Source organism: Labeo rohita, chromosome 4 (genome assembly GCF_022985175.1).
Source record: "Labeo rohita strain BAU-BD-2019 chromosome 4, IGBB_LRoh.1.0, whole genome shotgun sequence".
NCBI classification, from domain to species: domain Eukaryota; kingdom Metazoa; phylum Chordata; class Actinopteri; order Cypriniformes; family Cyprinidae; genus Labeo; species Labeo rohita.
Genome location: NC_066872.1, coordinates 45,764,035 through 45,787,238, shown reverse-complemented (window position 1 = coordinate 45,787,238; position 23,204 = coordinate 45,764,035). Strand labels below are relative to the sequence as shown.

The 23,204-nt window shown below is 35.5% G+C and overlaps 2 protein-coding genes across 2 annotated transcripts; one reads left to right on the top strand and one right to left on the bottom strand.

Moving 5' to 3' along the window:
* Positions 1-11,051: 11,051 nt before the first annotated feature.
* atp23 (ATP23 metallopeptidase and ATP synthase assembly factor homolog) lies at positions 11,052-14,928 on the bottom strand. The gene is made up of 6 exons (XM_051107057.1): positions 14,555-14,928; positions 13,301-13,346; positions 13,142-13,223; positions 12,917-13,054; positions 11,747-11,830; positions 11,052-11,658 (listed from the first exon to the last, which is right to left on the bottom strand). The coding sequence occupies exons 1-6, from the start codon at positions 14,787-14,789 to the stop codon at positions 11,455-11,457; spliced, it is 789 nt and encodes a 262-aa protein (XP_050963014.1). The 5' UTR covers positions 14,790-14,928; the 3' UTR covers positions 11,052-11,454.
* Positions 14,929-15,129: 201 nt separating this feature from the next.
* On the top strand, positions 15,130-22,299 carry rpap3 (RNA polymerase II associated protein 3). Its single transcript, XM_051108609.1, has 17 exons — positions 15,130-15,277; positions 17,065-17,259; positions 17,332-17,481; positions 17,565-17,675; positions 17,748-17,875; positions 17,952-18,073; positions 18,793-18,863; positions 18,934-19,062; positions 19,137-19,264; positions 19,345-19,466; positions 19,549-19,619; positions 20,308-20,400; positions 20,489-20,616; positions 20,699-20,822; positions 20,900-20,994; positions 21,635-21,735; positions 21,817-22,299. Exons 2-17 carry the CDS (start codon positions 17,110-17,112, stop codon positions 21,900-21,902), a joined length of 1,809 nt encoding a protein of 602 aa, XP_050964566.1. The 5' UTR covers positions 15,130-15,277; positions 17,065-17,109; the 3' UTR covers positions 21,903-22,299.
* The last annotated feature ends 905 nt before the right edge of the window (positions 22,300-23,204 follow it).

Below are 23,204 nucleotides of genomic sequence, written 5' to 3'. Positions count from 1 at the left end.
CCAGTGAAACTAGACAGGAAATCAACTATTTCTCAGACCACCAGCGGCCGCCGCGGGCCGGATTTTCCCTGATCCCGCGTCGGCCGAGGAGCATCTGAACGTGACCCGGCGTTGGAGCGGCTGACCTCAGATCTGCCGAAGGGCCGGCGTTTACCTCCCATCCTGTGACTAAGCAGAGCAAATGGATTTCACATGTCTGCCTCTTATCTCGCTGCCAGACACGGCGAATTTCAGAGCCGATTGCTCCTCATTGTTGCCAGATGTTGCAGATGTTGAGATAATCGATGACCGGCAGAGTCGTTTAGCTCTCATTAACCGATCTCCAGAGCGTCTTTCTGCCGAGTTCTGCTCGGATTCTGAACGTGCGCGATCTGATTGTGTCAGAGGATGCCTTCTTACTGATGGAAATCGCACTGAAAGTCTTCATCCACCCTTTAGACAATTTAAAACAGATGTTCTTTATGGTGCAGATGTTGCTGTAAATCTGCAGGAACGTTCAGCGCTGCTCTTTACAGTGAGAAAGAGACGCTGGAATCTCGCTGCGGTTTCTTGTAAAGCGGCGGCTCCGTCGGCGCAGGTGGGAATGTGAGAGTTTCCGGGAACCTCGGCCTGTTCGCATCTGCAGCACCAGAGAGAAGGCCAGGATAGAAACCCAAGAATTATACCAAACCTGTAAGATGTGACACAAATCGACTGCGTTTCTGCCTTAATACGGGCAACTTTTCTAGCTCTTTTAGACGTATATTCTTATTTTCATTTAGTAAATGAGACATTACAGGGCTGTTACCAATCTGAAGTGGCATTAGTTGTATTTTCAGCTCAGAGATGCGACGAACGTGTTTACATTGCAGTTACAACTGCATTGTGTTACAAAATGAAAAATATGTAATGTACAAATATGACATTTAATTATAGGCCTCATTTAAATATGAAACTAAAACCAAGTGAGTCACTGATTCATTTATTCAGCTCGTTCAGAATGGCTGAGTCATTTAGGAACAAGTTTACTGTCTTTATGCAGGAGTCATTGAATCATTCAGGAAGAAATCAAGTCACTTCTGTCTTTATGAACGGGTTGTTGAATCATAGATTCATTCAGTTTGTAAAAAATGCTGAATCATTTAGGAACAAAGCAAGTCACTACTGCTTTTATGAATTGTTCACTCATTCAATTTGTCCAGAAAACTGAATCATTCAGAAATGAAAAAATGTGACTGTCTTAATGAATGATTCACTGCATCACTGACTTAAATGCTGAATCATTTAAGAATGACAATTTGAATCATTAAGGAAAGAATCAGGTTACTTCTGTCTTTATGAACGCGTTGCTGGATCATAGATTTGCTTGTTTTGTTCAAAAACGTTGAATCATTTAGCAACGAAACAAGTCAAAACTCTCTTTATGAATAAGTTGTTGAATTCACTCAATCAATTCGTCCAGAAACTTAATCATTCAGAAATGAAGCATGTGACTGTCTTAATGAATGATTCACTGAATCATTGACTCACTTGGCTTGTTCAACATGCTTAATCATTTAGGAATGATGCAAATCACTACTGTCTTTATGCATGAGTCACTAAATCACTGATTTAATCAAAAATTTTGAATAATTTCTGTCTTTTTAAATGGATTATTGAATCATAGATTCACTCAATTTGTTCAAACACGTTGAATCACTTAGGAGTAAAACAAGTGACTCACTACTGCTTTTATGAATGGGTCGTTGAATTGTTGACTCATTTAATTCATCCAAAAAACTGAATCATTCAGAAATGAAAAATGTGACTGTCTTAATGAGTGATTCACTGAATCACTAACTCACTAACTCACTTGGTTCGTTTAAAATGCTGAATCATTTAGAAGTTATGCAAATCACTACTGTCTTTATGCATGAGTCACTAAATCACTGACTCAATTTAATCAAAAACGTTGTATCATTCAGGAACGAATCTTGTCACGACTGTCTCTTTAAACTGGTTTTTAGATTATAGATTTACTTGTTTTGTTCAAAAACGTAGAATCATTTAGGAGTGAAGCAAGTCGTTACCTTTTTATGAATGAGTCATTGAATTTTTGACTCATTTAATTCATCCAGAAAACTGAATCATTTAAAAATGAATGATTCACTGAATGACTGGAACTATTTTTGTTCATGGAAAAGAGCAAAAACAGTCGACACTGATAATATTGTGTATAAAACGTATGCAACATAGCCTATTATTAATTAGTTTACTTATTTACTACACACTATTGGATGTGGTATGAAACAGATGATTTGAAAAGCAGGACAAATGACTCAGCCTGAACACTCAGTGCTGTGCTTTGATCAGACAGAACTAGTTTAGCACTAATAATGGCACAGCAGCTGAGGATCCAGTGTAAATGTTTGAATGTGTCTGTGTTTAGACTATGTGCAGTGAGTCAAGAGCATTTTGTTTCCAGGTGCTTTCCACTCCTCGAGCTGCGACTTCTTCACATTCTTTTACTGTGTGATGTATAAAGATGATGGAGGGAGAGAGAATGAGAGAGAGATGACTAGATTCACAGTAGCTTCAGTGTGGTTCTGCATCGCTGGAGTCACCAAGCACTGTTTGTTTTTAAACTGAGTTCATGACACGCCCCCTGTCTGCCATTAGTCAGACCTCCTTATAGCTCCGCCCCCAAACTCAAACACAGCTCAGCTGATGTTTGGAGTCTTTAAAGATGTAAATCAGTCATATAAAATTAAAAATGACTCGAATGCAGGACAACGATGTTGATCTTGGGTCAGTTTAGATCAGACGGGGGAAAACCTGCAGTTTGTCAAATTCAGTGAGAAAGACCTGCCAAAACTAGTTTTGTTTTCCAGCATTCATACAGTCAAATGGCAACATAAACATTAGTTGACAACAGTCACAGATTCATCATATGAGTGCTTAATAAGCGCTGAAACTGTCAGGTTTGGTCGTGTAGATCGTGTTTGCACGTACACACAACTTTCCCTCTGCAGATCTTACGGTGATTTTTCCCCAGATTCACGGCCCACCCAGAAGAGTCGCACAAGCCGTTTTTATGGGCTCACAGACGTTCCTCTGTTGGTTTATCGGAGCCCGGCCAACTCACATATACTGTCACACGCGGCGGATTCTCTCGTCCCGCTTCCAAGCCAAATTAGCACCATCCAAGAAGAAATCAGACTCCAGAAATAAAAGAGTCAATATGCAGTTGATTTGAGTTGCCATCGCACTGGCTCTCATAACAAAGATCTCCTGATGTTTTCCAGACGCTCTGGAATGAGGCTCCATCATCTCAGCGTCAGATGATGCCAGCGAGACCTTCACAAACACAAAGACAATCGTTACAGCAATAATTCAGCCAGAGACGAGCGCTCTGTCGTCATTTACTCGCTCGGAGAGCGTTTAGGAGACGTTCAGCAGAATGTTCAAGCTGCTCTTTCACATACAGTGAAAGCTGATGCTGATTTATACATTTACATTTAGTCATTTTGCAGACACTTTTATCCGAAGCGACTTACAATTGAGGACAATGGAAACATTTAAAATCAACAAAAGAGCAATAATATATAAGTGCTTTGACAAGTCGCAGTTAGCTTAATGTAGTACACATAGCAAAAATTACATAATAAATAAAAAGAAAACAGATAGAATAGAAAAAGAATAGAGCAAGCTAGTGTTAGAGGGTCAGTTTTATACTTTATACTAAACTACACTACTAAACTTACAACTTTAAACTTATGATTTATGCTTTTCCCTCCTCTTGCAATTGTTTTATGGACTACGGTTATGATTCTTTCTGTGAATGTATGATTTTGTTTTATGAATATTATGATAGTTTTTATTGTTTTTTATTGTCATGATATTTTCAATGTATATTTAGATTTTTTTAATGTTACTTTTGACGTCTTTTATGATGATTTCTTTTTACTTTAATGATATTTTTATATTTTTTATACTACATTTTCCTTTTTTTATGATTTTTTTTTCTAATACTTTGCATCATATTTCATGATACTTTTATTGTTTTTGGTATTTTATGATACTTTCACAATTTAAAATGATATATATTTTTTTCATGTTATAAATTTTGGATACCAATATTTTTCATATATATATATATATATATATATATATAAATTTTATGTCACTTATGTTTTGATATTATAATATATTTGACATTTTTATGGTTTTGTTGTTTTTTATATTTGTAATATTTTATGTTTATACATGTAATATTCATACATATATTTAATATTTAATTGTTTATGATTTTTATCATAAGCTTTCATTGGATTTTTTTTTAAAGTATTTTTTGTTCTGTTTTGACATTCAAACAGCAGTGTGAACATTTAGCTAAACATGTCCTTTTCTGCTCCACTAAAGTAAATAATACAGGTGAGTAAATGGTGACAGAATGATCACTTTTGGGGTGAATTATCCTTTTTAGAGATGTTGACCATACAATGATCAGTGTGTTTTAGAAGAGAGTGCATCAGATGACATTTGAGCACCTGGTTTTCTGTGTGACTGGTGTGTGTGTTAATGTTCCTGCAGAGGCTGAATGACTGTTATTACACTAATGGCTTGGTAATGTTGGTTTTCCGGACTCGTGTGATTGTTACCAAACCTGCTGTTGTGAACACAGGTGGACGATTCGTTCTCTAACAGCACTAAACTTCCTTTCACATGAGTGTGCCTTACCAGAAACTTACTGTAATACACTTTACACTGGAAAGAACTGGACATAGTCCCTTAAAGGAACAGGTCACCCAAAAATGACAAGTTAGTTATCAGTCACTCGCCTTCATGTCGTTCCAGACCTGTATGTGTTAAAATCTTCTGTTGAACACAAAATAAGATATTTTGAAGAATGTTGATGGTAGCCATTGACTTCCATAGTATATTTTTCCATACTATGGAAGTCAATGGGGACCAACAGCATTTTGGTTTAGTACAGGGGCGTCAAACTCAGTTCCTGGAGGGCCGCAGCCATGCAGAGTTTTGTTCCAACCTTGCTCTAACACACATACTATGCAGTTTTCAATTAAGCCTGAAGGACTTGATTAGTTGGATCAGGTTTGTTTCATTAGGCTTGCATCTAAACTCTCCAGGACCGGAGTTTGACACCCCTGGTTTAGCAACACTCACACACTGACTCTGACAAACTCTCACGACCATTAAGTACACACACACACACACACACACACAAATGCACAATGTTCTTTGTGTGTTTTAAGTCCCAGATGTTTCTTCAGGTTCTTCAAAGTCTGTGAGCTGCTGCACTTCAAACGCTGTAATTAACAATCACATGTGCAAAACACATGCACACGCGTGCAACGCTGCGTTAATCACCACAACCATCCTTCTGACACCCACACAGATCTGATCACCCATTAAGTTATGACAACATTATTTCTGAATGTTCTCTGAACATTTGTTAAATACATTTTTTAGAAACGTTTTTTTTTTATGGTTGCGCGAATGTTACGGAAACATTGTTTCATAATTTTGAAACTTTTATGAAAATGTTACTTTTGAATATTCTCTGAACGTTCTGAAACAAGTTGCAACATGAACAATGTATGAATAATGTTTTCGTGCTAACGTTCAAGAACGTTGTTACTTTAATTTTTGCTCCTAACTTCGAGAGAATCTTGTTAGAACGTTCTGTTAGTTGGGCATGTCAGCCTACTAGAAACAACAAACTAACTTAATGATGGTGGTAAGTTTGGTGCATTTCAGTCTTGTATGGGAAATGTGGGTGAGTTTTATTTTGCAAGGAATTTTGGGTTCATCGCATCGCTCTCGTTCTCTGATCCGATTGGTTTTTGCTGCATCAGATCTCATCAGGCGTTTCCAAGCTCTTCTTCTTCTTCTTCTCCTTCAGTCTGTCTCTGTTTAAATCCTCTTCTCGTTCACAAACCATTTCCACGTGCGCACGGAGGAAACTTGCAAACATCTGCATTTTCCATCAGAAGTGGTTTGTGGGGCTGGTTTAGTGGGGTGGAGGGCTTTGAGGAGACAGACGGCCAGAAGAACCGTAAAAACATTCAACCGACAGACCAGAGTAAATGATTCTTAATCAACGCTCATGTGGAGACAAACATCATCATCTTCAGCCGAGAACTTCACATGCGTTTCTCTGGAATCGTTTCCAAAAGTCTCAAAAATTTAAACAGGATTTGTGTGTGTGTGTGTGTGTGTGTGTGTATAGACTAGTTTCTGCTCTGAATGTGTCTGGCAGTCAGAAGCTTCTTCTGCCCAAAGAAAATAAGCTCTGCGCCGCCAGACGCCTGCTGACGCTCTCCTCTAATTGGCTAATCAAAGAAACTCGGCTGCAAATGAGCTGTGATGACCCGTCCCAAACAATCAGAGGCTCCGCCCCCCGCACGACGAGCAGCCAATCAGCGCTCTCGCTGAAAGCGCACAAAAGAGAGTTGAACAAAACACGCTCTCGATCGCTGATGTTCACTAGAAAATGAAAACTACTGGTGAGTGAGAATAAAACTCTAAAACTGCATTGAGAACACAGACACACAGGTTTATTAACATAATGATAAATATTACACAATACTGCTGGAGAGTGAAGAACAAAGAGGCTTTTTTTGTGAAAGTAACAAAAATATTCCTTTAGCGCCGCCTAGCGGAAACTGTTGCGATTAAAAACAACCCGAACTGTGTTCACAATGGAATATGTATTTTTATACTTTTTTTTTTTTTTACAACAATGAACTATATTAAACAGTAGTATTATAAACAGCTGTCACATGACTTAATTATAAGATCAGTGACCCGTTATAATCTGTATAAATTTAAAAAGGTTATTTAGCATTTCAATACATTTATATGAAAACGTCTTAATCTGATATATTAAATTTATGTTAAAATAATTCATAAACATAAATTCATTAGTTTAAAATATAATTATTTTAAATAATGTTACATTTAAATGTAACAGTTATTTATTTATTATTACACAATATCAATAAAAAAATAGGTATATTAAAAAATTCTTCAAAAGATTTAATGTATAATCATCTAAAGTATATTTTTAATAAAATGCATAAAACTAATGTGTTTTTGTAAAATGTATATTAATATAAAAATACCAAAGGTTATTTTAAAATAATAAATAAAATGAAAAGATTAATGTATAATGTATGTATAATCTAAAATTAATTAATTGATTTTAATATGTGACCCTGGAGCACAAAACCAGTCTTAAGTAGCACAGGTATATTTGTAGCACTAGCCAAAAATACATCGTATGGTTCACATTTTTTATTTTATGCCAACGATCATTAGGATATTAAGTAAAGATCATGTTCCATGAAGATATTTTGTAAATGTCCTTCCATAAATATATCAAAACTTAATTTTTGATTAGTAATATGCATTGCTAAGAACTTCATTTGGACAACTTTGAAGGCGATTTTCTCAATATTTAGATTTTTTTGCATCCTCAGATTACAGATTTGCAAATAGTTGTATCTTGGCCAAACCATACATCAATGGAAAGCTTATTTATTCAGCTTTTAGATGAAGTATAAATCTCAGTCAAAAATTGACCCTTATGACTGGTTTTGTGGTCCATGGTCACATATGAATATGAAGTTTTAAAGTGTTCAAAGATTTCACTTTTAATAAATGAGGGTGACTTTTTCTTTATGCACAAAGTAAATGCGAATGCTGTATTGTTTTGGAGGTCAGACGACACGCTGAACCATTGCTGTTGTTTCTGTAATGGAGTCATTAGTGCACTCGTTAGTGTGTTTACTTCAGTGACTCTTAATTACTGACGGACTGATTAGAGGCAGCAGGAGCTTTTGACCTTTGACCTGACGTCTCACATCTCTGCTGATAATGAGAGTGAGGAGATCAGCTGATGACGGTGAGGGTCAGGAGGACGTTTCACTCCCCGCTAATGAACCTCCTGCTGATATCAGACCAGCGCAGGTTAGCGAGCGCATCGGCGACGGGTCACCTGGAGGAACGGCGCAGGTCAGAGCCTCGTTTGCTTCATTGTTTGATCAGAAAGAAGCTTTGCTGTTAATAAGCCCGCAGCGTTTGACTTTCATTCACGTGTGTGTGTGTTTACTAGCTCTACTTGAAGTCTAAATCTCGAAAAAAAACTTAATTTTATTGGTTTTAAGGACACGTAATGCATTCATAAAGAATCATTTGGTGGCCTTGTCCTCATTTAGACAGATAAATGTGTGTGTTCGCTGTCAAAGGGCTCTTTATCCGGTTCCTGGACGGGGAACAGCGTGAAGACCCTCACGTCTCGTGGGTCTGCTGTCCTTGCTGGAGATCAGGATGGATGAATCCGTTCTGCTCCACGTCTCCTGCAGCGCCTGCAGCGTGAAGATCAGGAGCCGCGGCCGTCATCAGGGACTCGAGAGCGTTTGGGGTCGACGGCCCCGTTCCCTCGCGCAGACGCTTTGGGTCAGTGTGACCCTGATGACTTTGAGTAGGACGTCCAGCAGGTGTCGACCTGCGTCCTTGAAACACTTACAAGAAATACCAAAACGTGCCATGGTAATGCTAGGAACTCTGTGGAAAAATTTAGAGAAAATCATTGTTAAAAAAAAATGTAAATAAATAATTTTTTTAAGGGAACAAACAAATAAAAATTGATTAAAATAAATATTTTAAATAATTGAATAATACATATAACGATACAATAGGAAAAAACATAATAAATGTAATATAGTAGTTTGCTCGGGTTTATTCCGAGTCTATAATCAGAGTCGCCATCACACAAACAGCAGCAGCGCCACCGTGTGGATCAATGACGCAACTGACTTTAAAACCCTATATAATTTAGGATTTTTAAAATAATATATTGATAAAAAAAAATCTGACATAAGACATTAAAAAGTAATCATTAAAAAAGGCAATTAAATAAAAAAAGACATTAAATTAAAAAAGACATTAAAATCAATTTATAAATTAATTCTTTAAACATTTAATATATAATCATATAAAAGAATTTTTTAAAATACAAACGTAATATGTTTGTGTAAATGTTTACAAAAAATGAGTAAAATTAAAATATTAATGTATAATGTATATGTATGTATTAAATAAATAAATAAATACAGAAATGAATTACCTTATTCTTATATAAGTGTATGGAAATTTGAGACTGTTTGGGTTTAACAAAAACGTATTATTTCCTAAATAATATTTTAGAAAACCTTCAAATGTTTCACTTAGTAAAACAGGAAGGTTATTTCTTTACACAGAGATGTTTTTATACACAAAAATATTATTTTTCCCAAATATTACTTGGGAAATGTTATTGTTACTGCATTACATTATTAAGTTTTTTTTATACTGCGTGTATATATTTATTCAGTGTATTAGTGGAAGAAATTTACAATGTTTCTGCAGGTTATATTGTTACTCCAGTAGGTGGCGACAAATGACTTTTTTGAGTCACTGATTCATTAATCCAAACGATTTGTTCAGTAACATTGATTTATTTAAAAACAAAACATGTGACTGAAATTATAAGTGATAAATCTGAAGCTGCATACTAGCATATCTTTTTATGGCCTAATTTGTAAGAGTAGTATGCTAGTACGCTGCTCCGAAATGAACACGAGTCATTGATTCGTTCATTCAAATGAATCGTTCAACAACACTGATTCATTTAGCAACGAAACAATCGACGCGATGACTGACTTTATGAACCATTCGCTCAACTTATGGGGGTTTATTCATTTTTAATGGAAAAATAAAAATACACAAAGTAACTGAAAATCCTATGTGTAAAATGTAAGTTGCTCAATATTAATCGCAATTGTGCTGCTGGTTTTGAATATCAGTCACGTGATCTGCGGCCTGTACGTTTGTTTTATTCACTTTTATTTTAAACGTTCAATTAATAATCCCATTTTAATTCGTCCTGTGGTTTGAAAGCGAAATGTTTAAAGTACAAATAATCTATACGTCCTTAACATAAATATTTTGTTGTTTTATTTCTGTTTTGAGTCACAAAGAAACTGCACACAATAAGAGCCGATTTATTTAAATATTTTATGTATAAGAACTAAAGTAATTTACGTTTACGCCTCAGTCAGTGTTAAATAATACGGAAATATGAGCATGTTCGGGTTTATTCCGAGTCTACAATCAGACTCGCCATCATACAAACAGCAGCAGCGCCACCGTGTGGCTCAATGGCGCAACTGACTTAAAAACCATATATAATTTAGGATTTTAAAAATAATATATTGATAAAAAATATCTGACATAAGACATTAATAAGTAATAATAATAAAAAAGCTATATTAAAATCAATTCGTGAATTGATTAATTCTTTAAATATTTAATATATAATCATATAAAATACAAACGTAAATATATGAATAAATACTAAATATATAAATAATAAATAAACAAACAAATAAACAAATAAATACAAAAATGAATTAACTCATTCTATATATAATTTGAGCCTGTTTGAGTTAATTCATAATCAGACTCGCCATCATACAAACAGGAGCAGCGCCACCGTGTGGATCAATGACGCAACTGACTTTAAAATCCAAAGGAAAAACACTCGTAAAATATTTAATTTGCAATTATTTGAATTGAATGGTATAAAAATAATTATAATATATAACACAGAATAAAAAAAAAGGAATATCTTGACAAAATATCTGACATAAGGCATTACAAATGAATAAAAACAAAAACTCTATATTAAAATTAATAATTATTTCTTCAATTTTGTAATTATAATCATATAAAGGATTTAAAAAAATATATATAAACGTAGTATGTGTTTGTGTAATGTCAATATTGATATTAAAAATATCAAACATAAAAAATAAAATTAAAATATGAAAGTATTATGTATTTATGTATGTATGTATGTGTATAATATAAAATAAATTAATAACAAAAATAATTAACTTATTCTTATATAATTATGGAATTTTTGGGAATTTTTTATATAAATTATTTAAAAAAAATTAAATATTAATGTATAGTGTATATGTATAATATAAAATAAATTATTGAAAATGAATTAGGAGCAACACTCACATAAAATAATGTTTATTTAATTCTCCATTATTTGAATTGAAAGGTTTTCAGTTTTTGTGCAGATCTCAGATTATTATAGAAACCTGAGTCTCCATAAACACTGAATGTTTGCAAGAACAACTCATAAAAACCTGTACAATCATATACAAAGATAGATTTGATCATCAAACCATCAATAAATAATTCCGTCCCTTTCAAACTGATGCTCAGATGGAGAACACCACTGATCGTGTTGTCAAACATTTAGTGATGAAAAAGGCAAGTATGTGCTCATAATTTTTCCTTCAGCATGTAGTGAACATGAACGAACAGCACAGTTTATTATACTTCTGTCGTCTCTCATCCGTCAGTTGGTCTTGATTGCATTACTGAAGCACCGATGTGTTTCGAACAGAGCCGTCAGAGGTTTGCGTAGTATCGGTCTCGGTTCTCGTAATCCCTGTGGGCAAACTTGGCGTCTTTCTTGCTGTGTGGGATGCGGCCGAAGGGGGCGTGGTCATGGAAACAGCTGTCAAACACCTCGTCAACCACTCGCTCCGCCTCCTCTCGGCTCACCTTGCGTACGGCGAGGATGGAGCGCAGCGCTCGGCCCCGAACACACGCCTGCGGGACGAAACACGGCAATCCCAGCATGAATCTCACACACACGCTGTCTATATCACAAACACAACACGCAGCCAAATAAACAAACCTGATGGTGCTCTTTCAGGCCAAAGTTAAATCTGGAAATTTCGTTGACGAATGAACAGTCTCCACTCAGATTGGCAGCTCGGATCTGAAGGGAACAAAACAAGTGTGAGTGAACAAACACAAACATTTCAGAGTGCTATAAAACATCTCGCATTATACATTATTTTAACAGCTATATAAAATGTCTAACCAAAGTTGCAGTTTGGTGTGGTTTGGGTTTTTTGTGGTAAACACACACAATGTTTACATTTTTATATAAAGAAAATGTACCCAGGTTGGCATTTTCACAATGTTTCTAAAAGTTTTTTTATTTATTTATTTTTTTTAAGTTACACTATTTTAATTTATTTAATTTAATTTATATTTTATATGTGGTTTTTAAAAAGGTTTCATTTAGTTGTACTATTTTAATTTTAGATGTGGTTTCTAAAATATTTTAATTTTGGTTACATTGTTTTTTTTTTTTTTTTTTAATGTGGTTTCTAAAATATTTTACTTGGGTTACACTTTTTTTTATTTTAGGTGTGGTTTCTAAAATGTTTTATTTTGGTTACATTATTTATCAAATAAGATGTGGTTTCTAAAACATTTTGGATGCTATTTTTTCATTTTATATATGATTTCTTAAACATTTTTTAGAGGATGTTCATTTTAGAAACTGTTTCTAAAATATTTATTTTATTAATTTACATTTTACATTTTTTTTTAATTTACATTTTTAATTTGGATTTATTTATTTTTTTACATTTTAGACAAGATATCTAGAATTTTGATTGATTATGGGGACACTATTTTTGTTTATTTTTAGATGTGGTATTTAATTTTTATTTTGGATACAATTTTTTTTTTTTTTTTTTTTTTTAATGTGGTTTCTAAATATTTTTATTTTGGTTACACTATTTTTTTAAACTTTACATTTGGCTTTTAAAACGTTTTAGTTTGGTTAAATTATTATTATTTAAATTTTAGATGTGGTTTTTAAAACATTTTATTTTGGATATATATTTTTATTTTAGATGTGATTTCTAAATGTTTTATTTTGGTTAATTATTTAATTAGATTTGTTAAAATGTGTTTTCCAAAATGTTGTTCTGCAGCACTACATAATTGCAACCAAACACAATGTTGTAAAAGCTTGTAAAAGTGTTTTGTGGGGTTCAAATGTTCTCACCTCTGAACAGGCCAGGTGTCTGAAGTTGCTGAACCAGTCGACTCGGGCCCTGCAGTGGTCGAAGGCGTGGATGAGCTCGTGCGTCACCACACGGTTCATGTGAGCCTGCTGATGGATGTTGTTCTGGCATAAAACGATCTGCAGTGGGAAAAAACACACACAGACTCAGTTCAGACGGATATCATGACATGTTTCGGGCTCATGAAGTGTTTTTACAGGACTCACCTGAGAGGTAGCGGCATCAAAGCCTCCGCTGACGGTCCCATCACAGTCCTCACAGGAGAAATGTCTGTCTTTATAAACTGTACTGAGAAGAAAATCAAATAACAACATGTCAGCAACACACAGCGCCAGACGGAGAGTTCATGTTAAAGTGTCTCTTACCAGCCGGAGCTCTTCATGGCACCCAACAGGAGTTTAGCATAAGGACCTGAATGAGACACACACCGGTTCAGTTCAGTTCAGTCCAGTTTATGTGTTACAACTGACTATAGCAACTGCATACTTTACTGTCGTGTATGGAAGCTTGTTACCAACATGCAACAAAAATAAATAAAGGTAACTGCAACGTTTTATCTCATAATTCTGACTTTTTTCCTCACAATTCTGAGAATTATGAGATTTAAAAAAAAATGCAATTGCCTTTTTATTTTTTACAGAATTGCAAAATGAAAATTTCTGAGAAAAAAAAATCTAAATTGTGAGATTAATAACAATATATATTTTTTTTTTCAAACTGCAATTATTATTATTATTATTTTTTTGATTTTATTGTTTACTTTAAACCCTGAATCCTGAGAGTAAAAAATACTGCAATTACCTTTTTTTTTTTTTTTATTTTATTCTATGGGGGGAAAAAAAGCAACTGTGAAATCAAATTTCTGAGAAAAAACTGCAGGACTTAAAATTTTAAATTGTGAGAATAAAAACAAACAATAAATCGTAATTATGCAAAGAAAAAAAAATCAGAAAAAAAAAATCAGAATTGCAAGAAAAAAGTCAGAATTAAGATAACAATTAATAATAATAATAACAATTCATTAATTTTATAAATTTTATTTTTATTCGGTAGAAGAGACACAAAAACGTTGCAAAATAAAAAGTCATAATTTCGATAAAAAAATTGCAAGTCTTAATTGTGAGATAAAAACTTTTTTTTTTTTTTGTTAAGAATTGGCTCAGAATTCAGAGGGGAATTATTGCGAATGTCTTACTATTACTTTTAGAAGTGGTTTCTAAAACCATTTATTTGAGTTTTTTTTTGTTATAGATGTTGTTTCCAAAACATATTTTGAATATTTTTATTTTTGATGTGATTTCTAAAATGTTTTATTTTTTTCTTAATTGACAAAAACTCAGAATTACATGTTGTTGTTGTAGCGAAAAAATAAAGAATCCCCTCAGAATGCAGAGGGGAAAATGTGAGATAAAAATTCGCAATTACCTTTTACATTTCTTGTATTTGTGATGGAAACAAGCATATGCAGATCTGATCATTAGACATGACGTGTGTGTAGAGTTCTCTTCAGAAACACTACTGCATTCTACTGTTAGCTAAACTCTACAAACTCTATTTTGCAATATTGTAAAGACGTAAGCGGTGCGAGGCATGCGTGCAAACAGCTGCTGTTCCCTTACTAGTGTCCATGGCGAACTGCAGCATGATTTGACACTTGTGTTTAAAGGTGAAGAGACTCTCTCCGATCGAGCCCTGCTTGTACTTGCTGCTGTTGCGCTCGGGGTATAAGCTGTAGCCCAACTCCTCTTCCTTCCGCTTACTCTCCGCCGCTGCTTTGTGCTCTTCGGGCACTTTGTTGTCCGGCAGCGGCTCTTTATTACTATAATCATCTTCTTTAGCACTATTTTGAGCCATAGCTTGGTGCTGCGCTTGTACGCAAAGGTCACGCGGGCGTCCGTGAGTCACGTGACTGAAAGCAGGCGAAGGGTGACCGAGGATTAAAGTACTGCAATTATTAAAATTGTTGCGATTTTCCTGAATCTAGTTAGTGTAGGCTTTACTTTCTTAACTTAACTCTTTATATTGTTTTGCTTTTCAAAACAAGATCTCGTCAGTGTTGTGTTTTTATTTTTAAAATAAGAGTCCTCTGACTAAACGACAGAACCAAAATACTATTTTGTTTAAAAACATATAGTTCATATCCCGACAAAAGACGAGTTTTTTTAAACACCCAAAAATTGGTAATAATGAACATAATGATTCTTAGGATTTTTCGGCGCCATAACGTGAGCGCGCAGTGCGTGTTTTGTGTGTGACGTGGTTCGCGCATGCGCGCAGAAGAGTTTGTGCTGTCATGGCGCTGAACACAAACTACTGATCAAAACTCTTCATCATCACCACAGGTATGACACACGCGTCTGATTCTGCTCTTTACTGCTGTAAAAACTGCTGATTTAAACAGATCTGGATGAGCTTCTCTAAACATGCGTTTATGAAGAGCTATAATTACACGTGAAATATCCCACATGTGTGTTAGCATGCCAGTAACACATGTTTTTACTAAAGTATTTTAGATCAAGTGAATTATAAGTTAATTATCAGTGTGTATATTTGTGTAGATGAGTCGTTTAGCTCGGTAACGTTCTTTAATTATGATGCTGAGTCTGTCTCAGATCCAGCGAATATTCTGGAATGACAGAATGACGTTCTTTAATTTCGAGTGGTGTTTTTTTATTTTTTTTTTTTTTTTTTTTTTTGCGGAATCGCTTATTAATCTGTAGTTAGCGGCGTTTTCAGGGCCGTGTTGTTGTTAGTTTAACTTTTGAATAGTTACCATGGTAACCGTAGCTTCCGCCAAGCTAGAGCACTTACTACAGTTGTTTCCACTGTAAAATTGTAATTTGCGATAATCATAATAAGTACTTAATAGTATTTAATTATTTTAGTGAAAAGTAATATAAATAGTAAATACAAAAATTCACTGACCAATCTCTTCTCTTGATTTTATGTGATTTATTACTTTGTTGACAGTAGTTTTCTATGGTAACCGTGGTAAAACTCAACAACTTTTGCAACTTTTCATTCATAGATATCACCATACCTTTTCAATTAATTAATATCAGTGCATTACGACATTACATTTAATAATGCAAGTTGTCTGAAATGCTGTATCTCATTAAAAATGCACTGATTTAATATTCCTAAACAAAAATCTGAACATTTGATAAAGCCAGGAACAAAATTCTTTGATTTTGCTGACATATTAAAGGTTTTTCCAAAGGGAGTTTTTAAGTTTCTCTTTCTATCATATCAGTGCATCAATCAGAAAATACTATCAACAGACAGAAAACTATTTTTTACACCATGTGTTTAAGGAATAAAATGTTAGTGTGAGTGATATATGAACAAATCCCACAGTAGAAACATTCAGAATATAGAGAGAAATAAATCTGTTAAGATTGGTGTATGCAAGTGTTGCTGAAGTGAAGATAAATCTTACAGATATGCATTTTCACCATGTTTTTACAAATGAAATGCTGTATAAATCAGGAAAATGATACAAACCGCTCAGTAAAGACCTTCTAAATATAGAGAGGAATAAAACCGTAAGTTTTGGTGTATGTACATGCTATTGAAGTGGATATAAAAACTTAACTTTCACCTTGTTTTGGGAATAAAATGTTGTATAAATCAGTGTGAATGATAAATGAACAAACCCCACAGTGAAAACCTTCAGAATATAGAGAGGAATAAAACTGTAAGTTTTGGTGTATGTAAGTGTTGCTGAAGTTGAGATAAGAACTTTAAAATATGCATTTTCACCATGTTTTTAGGAATAAAAGTCTTTTTAAACCAGTGTGGATGATATATAAACAAACCCTCCTGTAAAATCCTTCAGAATATAGAGAGAAATAAAACCCTAAATTTTGGTGTGTGTAAGTGCTGTTGAAGTAGAGAGAAAAACTTTTAAAGGTATGTACTGGAGTTGAAATCTACATATGCAAATAGATAAAGTGCAATAAATAAGAACCTAAATGTGTATTTAGGAGGTTTTCGTTCCACTAGTATGAAAGAAGACATGCTGTAGAAGCAAAGTAGACCTTAATACCAACCAGCACACGAATAAACAATTGTTTTGATTGTAGTAGTTTGTAATTATTTTAAACTGTTGAAATCGTGTGTGTTGCAGGGAATCTCTGTCTGTCTGTCTGATGTCGTCTAGAAGAGCGCAGTGATGTCGGGAAATAAAGCGGTGGAGCTGCAGATACAGATGAAACAGAATGCAGAAGATCTGCAGAACTTCATGAAGGAGCTGAACAACTGGGAGGAAGAAATTAAGAAGAAAGACCAGCAGCTGCGCACCGGAAACATCAGCGAACCACCGGTAAAACTGAGCAAACTCAACATAGCACTTCAGATTCGGGTGTTTGTTTGCTAAAAATGTATTTTATTCCAGAAAACACTCCCGCCGGTGAGGAACAAAGATTATAAGAAGACAAAGAAAAGAGTGAAGCGTCAGACCAACGGCGACGGTGGTGTGAAAGAGCAAAAGGAGACGCAGCGCATAAAATCCTACGATTATCAAGCCTGGGACAAATTTGATGTGGTAATACAGCTGTGCTTTCTGATTCATGCACTGGTGTGCATAAAGATGTGATGATTTCACTGATGAATGCTGTTTGTTTGCAGGAAAAGAATCTGGAGGCCATGGACGCAGAGGAGAGCCCGGTCCAGTCCAATGAGTCTGACTCTGAAGGGCTTCAGGTGGACAGAGATCTGGCGCTGACTGAGAAAGAGAAGGTCCGTTAGTGTTCATTTGGTCAGTAAATAACCAAATAAACCAAACTTGATCTTGACCGTTTGATGTTTCAGGGGAATGAGTTCTTCAGGGACGGCCGGTACGACAGCGCCATCGAGTGTTACACCAGAGGAATGGACGCCGATCCGTACAACCCCGTCCTGCCCACCAACAGAGCGGCCTGCTTCTTCAGACTGAAAAAGTACTGCTGTGTCTCCCGCCTTCTTACAGTAGCGTTTGCATGAATCAGGCCTGACGTGAGTGTTTGTGTGCCGCAGGTTCGCCGTGGCCGAGTCCGACTGTAATTTGGCCATCGCTCTGGACGGTAAATACGTCAAAGCGTATGTCAGGAGAGCCGCGGCACGCGTGGCGCTCAACAAACAACAGGAAGCTCTCGAAGGTCTGAAGCTTTATCAGCATCTTTATGAAGAAAATCATGGAAGTGAATAGCGTTACTGTAGTGAATAAATATTTATCTAGTTCTGCTCTGATCTGAAATATTTCATCAGCTAGAATTGCCTGTTTAAGTGAGCGAATCGGCTCTGTTAAATGATTCAGCTGAACTGGTTCACAAATCATTCTGTATGATTCTAATGATGTACTGAATGACAAATAAAACAGTTAAACAGTTAAATATTATTACAACTTAAATTAACTGTTTCCTATGTAAATATATATTAAAATATAATTTATTCCTGTGATCAAAGCTGAATTTTTGGCAGACATTACTCCAGTCTTAATTTAGTTTATTTGATTTGTTTTATTTTAACTTATTCAGTTATTTTATTAGTAAAAATACAGTAAAACAGTAATATTGTGAAATCTCATTACAATTTAAAATAACAGTTTTCTTTGTGAATGTGTTGTAAAACGTAATATATTCCTGTGATCAAAACTGAATTTTCTGCTGATATTACTCCAGTCTTATTTTAATTATTTTATTTCAACTTATTCAAATTCCAATTATTTTGTCACTTTATTTTATTTTATGTTATCAGAAATATAGTAAAAATAGTAATACACAATCATAATTACATATTATATAAATCTACAAAAGTTTTCACAAAAATATTAAGCAGCGAAAACTTTTCACTAATCACAAATCACATCTTATCTCAGATTATGAAATGGTCCTCAAACTGGATCCTGGAAATTCGGAGGCCCAGACTGAGATCCAGAAGCTCCAGCAGGTCTGTTATTGATCAGGTTTGGCAGATGCATGTGCAGTGAGATCTGTCAGTAACCGATGCTTCGTTTCAGGTGTTGGAATCGAGCAGACAGACGGCGGAAAAGAGCGAGAGCGCTGCAGAGCTGACTGTGGATCCATTACAACAGCAGCGGCTGCAGGAACAGCAGAGGAAACAGGAAGCAGTCATGCAGAAAGACAGAGTGAGACGTGTCTCTTCTCCTTCATCATGTGATTGAGCCGATCTGAATGCTGACACCTTTTCTGTGTGTTTCAGGGAAATGCTTACTTTAAAGAGGGCAAGTACGAGGCGGCGGTGGAGTGTTACTCCAGAGGAATGGAGGCGGACGGGACGAATGCTCTGCTGCCCGCTAACAGAGCCATGGCGTATCTCAAGCTCCAAAGGTAACACACCCCTCAGAAGTGCACTCGCTGTCTAGTGCATGCTTGGAGTGTCTGTAAAAGTGCGGTTTGTGTTTGTGCAGGTACAGCGAGGCGGAGCAGGACTGCAGCGCGGCCCTCGTTCTGGACGCCACGTATGTCAAAGCCTTCGCCAGACGAGCCACGGCCAGAGCCGCTCTAGGCAAAATCAGGGAGGCCAAAGAAGGTCCGTCATTTATTTCTTCACTCACTTTTACAGCCTAACACTCATTTATGAGGAGCTCAAACGCATGTGTGTTTGTTTGCAGATTTTGAGCAGGTTTTGAAGCTCGAGCCGGGAAACAAACAAGCCATGAGCGAGATTGAGAAACTCTCAGAGGTACGTTTCATAGCAGCACACGCTCATGGATTTCATTATTGTGCCCGTCAAAAATCTAGTAGCAATTTTTCAGATAAAATTTGATTAATTGTGATTTTAAAAAAAATCCAAGTTTGCTGTGCATGTTTGTAGACTTAACAGTTTGGCCTAAATATAATATGGCTTTATTATTATTTTTATTATTATTATTAAAAAAATATTTAAAGCACTACATAAAAACAGAATGAGAAATATTACTTCTAAAAATGCAATAGATACTTGATTTAACCAAAATCAAACCTAACTGATGTTTTTTCTGATAAAAATTGTGATTGCGAAAAAAAAAACAAAAAAAACAGTTTGCGTTATAAAAATGTATGATTACGATTTATTTTTATCAAATAAAAAATGATTAAATAAAAAAATAGTATATAATAATAGTTAGCCATTTACATTTATATTATATTCCAGCATTTCAGATGGGAAAAAAATCAAGTTTAAAAAAAAAAAAAACCTGCAGGGAGCCCTTAAAGCTTCTAATAAGCATTTTTTTTGTTGATATGTTTATTCAGTATTAACATGATAAATGATGAGCACTTCTCATTAAAAGTTTGTAAAGATAGTTGGTGTGTGTTTTACTGTTATTGATTTGAATTAAATCGCACAGCCCTAGTCTGATCTGTTCACCTGTATATATTAAATTAATCAGGAGATGAGGACCAGCGGTCTTCTGGCTCCGGAGGAGAACAAACAGAGGAGAACCGTCCAGCCCATCAATAAACCTGAGCATCTCAGATCCACAGTGAGTCCATAAATATGAGGAGGAATTGAGGTCGTTTTATCTTATTTTGAGCATCAGCTGCATCAGCTGTGTGTTTGTGTCGTCTTAGAAACCTCTGAGGAGGATTGACATACAGGAGGTGGGTGGGGAGATCTCACCGTCCACGTCTGCTATCACGACTTCACCACATCCCAAGATCCAGAAGATAGAGGAGATCTCAGACGCTCCTCTGTCCAGGTAAGAAGATGATGCGATCCAATCATCACAATCTCCTGGTGCTGGATTGAGTCTCTGAGGCATTCAATGTCTTGTGTTTCAGGGCTCCGGAAGATTCATCTGCAGATGTTGAAGTGATTCCTCCTCCACCCAGCAACAGTTTTCAGCTGGAGGCCGACCTCAGGAAGATCAGCCGTCAGCCACAATCCACATACAGATATCTGAAGGTAGAATCAGTGCCGTTCACGGTCTCCACGTGCCCTCTGTCAGTGGGTCTCATATGATTCAATATTTAATATTTCAGCAAATCAGTCCAGACGCTTATCCGAAGATCTTCCAGAACTCTCTGGAGCCTGATGTTCTCAACCTCATCCTCAAGACCTTCCATAGCTGCTTTCAGTGAGTACTCAGTGATGATGAAGATGATGAACCGAGGATGAGAACTGTAACATTAACTATTAGCAATGTTATTCCTAACTAAAATGATTAAAAAATCATATTCAGTGAGTGAAATAAAATATAAATATTTATTGAAAAATATAAATGAAAATTAGAATTTTTCAACTAACTGAAACTGAAAATCTAAAAAAATTAAAGCTTATTGTAAATAGTAATAAATGCTATAATAGTACATAAATAATATAAAAAAAAAACCCCACCTAACTCTAATAGTAACCATAACTGGCATAAATTACTATAATGGTAACTACATATGGTGTTATTGTTAACTAAAACTTACTTTTTTTTAATAAGTGAAAACACTTTAAGAGTTTATAATATTAAAATAACACTGAACTGTAACAGTAACAGTGTTCTGTTTATTATAAGCTTGCTGCAGTTTTGTCATCTGCGACTTTAAATGCTTTGATTCTGATTGGCTGTCAATGTTTTTATTATTCATCAGCTGGAAAAAATGATTCTGAAAGTGATTTATCGTAATAGTTATCATCCCTGATGTGAATGGGCCTTTACTGCAGACAAAGGAATTTCAACATGATGATATCATTTCCTGTGTTCTGTGTCTCATGCGTGATTCCAGACATGAAGATGCGTCTCTTCTGCTGGACGTCCTGAGGAACCTGGCGAGCGTGAGGAGATTTGACATGGCCGTCATGTTCATGTCGTCCGCCGAGAAGAAAAGTACAAACACACAAATACACACAAACACTAAACACTGTGCACACAGTGGCGAATAAACACAAACTCTTTTCTTTCTATCAGTCTTACAGGAGCTGTTTGACCAGATTCACAGCGCCGGTCTGGGAGACGCTTCTGTTCAAGACTTACAGAAGAAATACGGCCTTTGACCTTGACAGAAGTCTGATTTACAATCAATGGACTGAAAACTAGATCTCAGCCGTCAGTTTCACCAAACCAGAAGGAAACAGCTGTGCCGTCTCACTGCTCGGCTTCAATGTGAATAAATCGGATGCTCTGATACCTCAGAATGGACGCTTGGTGCCTTTAAACTGGTTTATTTGGTTCCTGCATGTGTTCGGAGTGCGTCACCAGTGCAGATGTGCAGAATTTTATATGAAATATTATTATGAGTCCATCTAAAACATTCACTGTCAATTTATGTGTCTCTGTGTTTTTCTTCATAATGGCTACTCTAGTTCTGAATGCTGCAGTATTGAAATCCAAACCAACTCTTGACTCATTCCTGCTCATATCAGTGCACAAATAAAAACATCTTTCACCCAACTTTAACTTCTTACTTCAGACTTCACTCTGAAATCATAATCATATTCCTCATTAAATATAGAATTTCACACAGTGATAAACAGGAGAAAATTAACCAATGACACAAATTCACATTCGGTACTGTAGTATTGAGTGCAAAACAAACAACAGTGTCATTAATAAGCACACGTCAGTTCAGTGTTGGTTCAGTTCAGCTCAGTTCGATCACGTGTTGCAAAATTTGAAGCAAATTTGATTCAGTGTTTAGCCACGCTATATTTGACAAAAGGAATGAATGAGACATAACTTCCTCCAAAAAGAAGCATATAATTCTAGACGCTTCCGTGGCTCAATGATCTGAGTGTCGTTCATTCATGAATAGAAAGCAATTTTTAACAGGCACAGAAGAACACCCCCAATCAATTTTTTAGTTGAGACAAAACCCCTCCAAAAACCTTCTTCCTTCTTGTCAATTAAACCAGCCTTCAGCAAATTGGTTTCTGTGGTTTAATGGTCTGAGTGTTGCTCCTTTACATGAAGAGTCTTAGTTCAAATCTCATGCCTTACTTTTTGAAAACAATGTTTACCTTCATTGGTTCTGAATGATTAATTCCAACAAAACTCCCTCCAAAATCCTGGTCAAATCTTGTTCCTGCAGCGAAGAATGCTGTAGTGATACTGCTTTGATTCATCAGTTTGAGATAAAACACCTCCCCAAAAAATTTACTGCAGCAGAGAAGCTTCTGTGGCTCAGTGGTTTGTGTGGTTTGCTTTTGCATGGAGAGTCCATGTTCAATTCCCTCTCTTGATGAGGTTTATGCTTTAGTTTTTATTTTACTGAATGCTCAATTGAGGAAAAACACCATGCAAATAATTAAACTTGCACAAATGAAGCTTATGATTGAGACAAATCTCTCTCCAAAAAG

Coding starts and splice junctions, on each gene's coding strand:
- atp23 (XM_051107057.1), bottom strand. CDS start 14,789: ATGGCTCAAAATAGTGCTAAAGAAGATGATTATAGTAATAAAGAGCCG. Junction 13,224..13,300: donor GCCATGAAGAGCTCCGGCTG/GTAAGAGACACT, acceptor TTTTCTTCTCAG/TACAGTTTATAAAGACAGAC. Junction 11,831..12,916: donor GACACCTGGCCTGTTCAGAG/GTGAGAACATTT, acceptor TGTTCCCTTCAG/ATCCGAGCTGCCAATCTGAG.
- rpap3 (XM_051108609.1), top strand. CDS start 17,110: ATGTCGGGAAATAAAGCGGTGGAGCTGCAGATACAGATGAAACAGAAT. Junction 17,876..17,951: donor TGCTTCTTCAGACTGAAAAA/GTACTGCTGTGT, acceptor TGTGTGCCGCAG/GTTCGCCGTGGCCGAGTCCG. Junction 21,736..21,816: donor GTCGTCCGCCGAGAAGAAAA/GTACAAACACAC, acceptor TCTTTCTATCAG/TCTTACAGGAGCTGTTTGAC.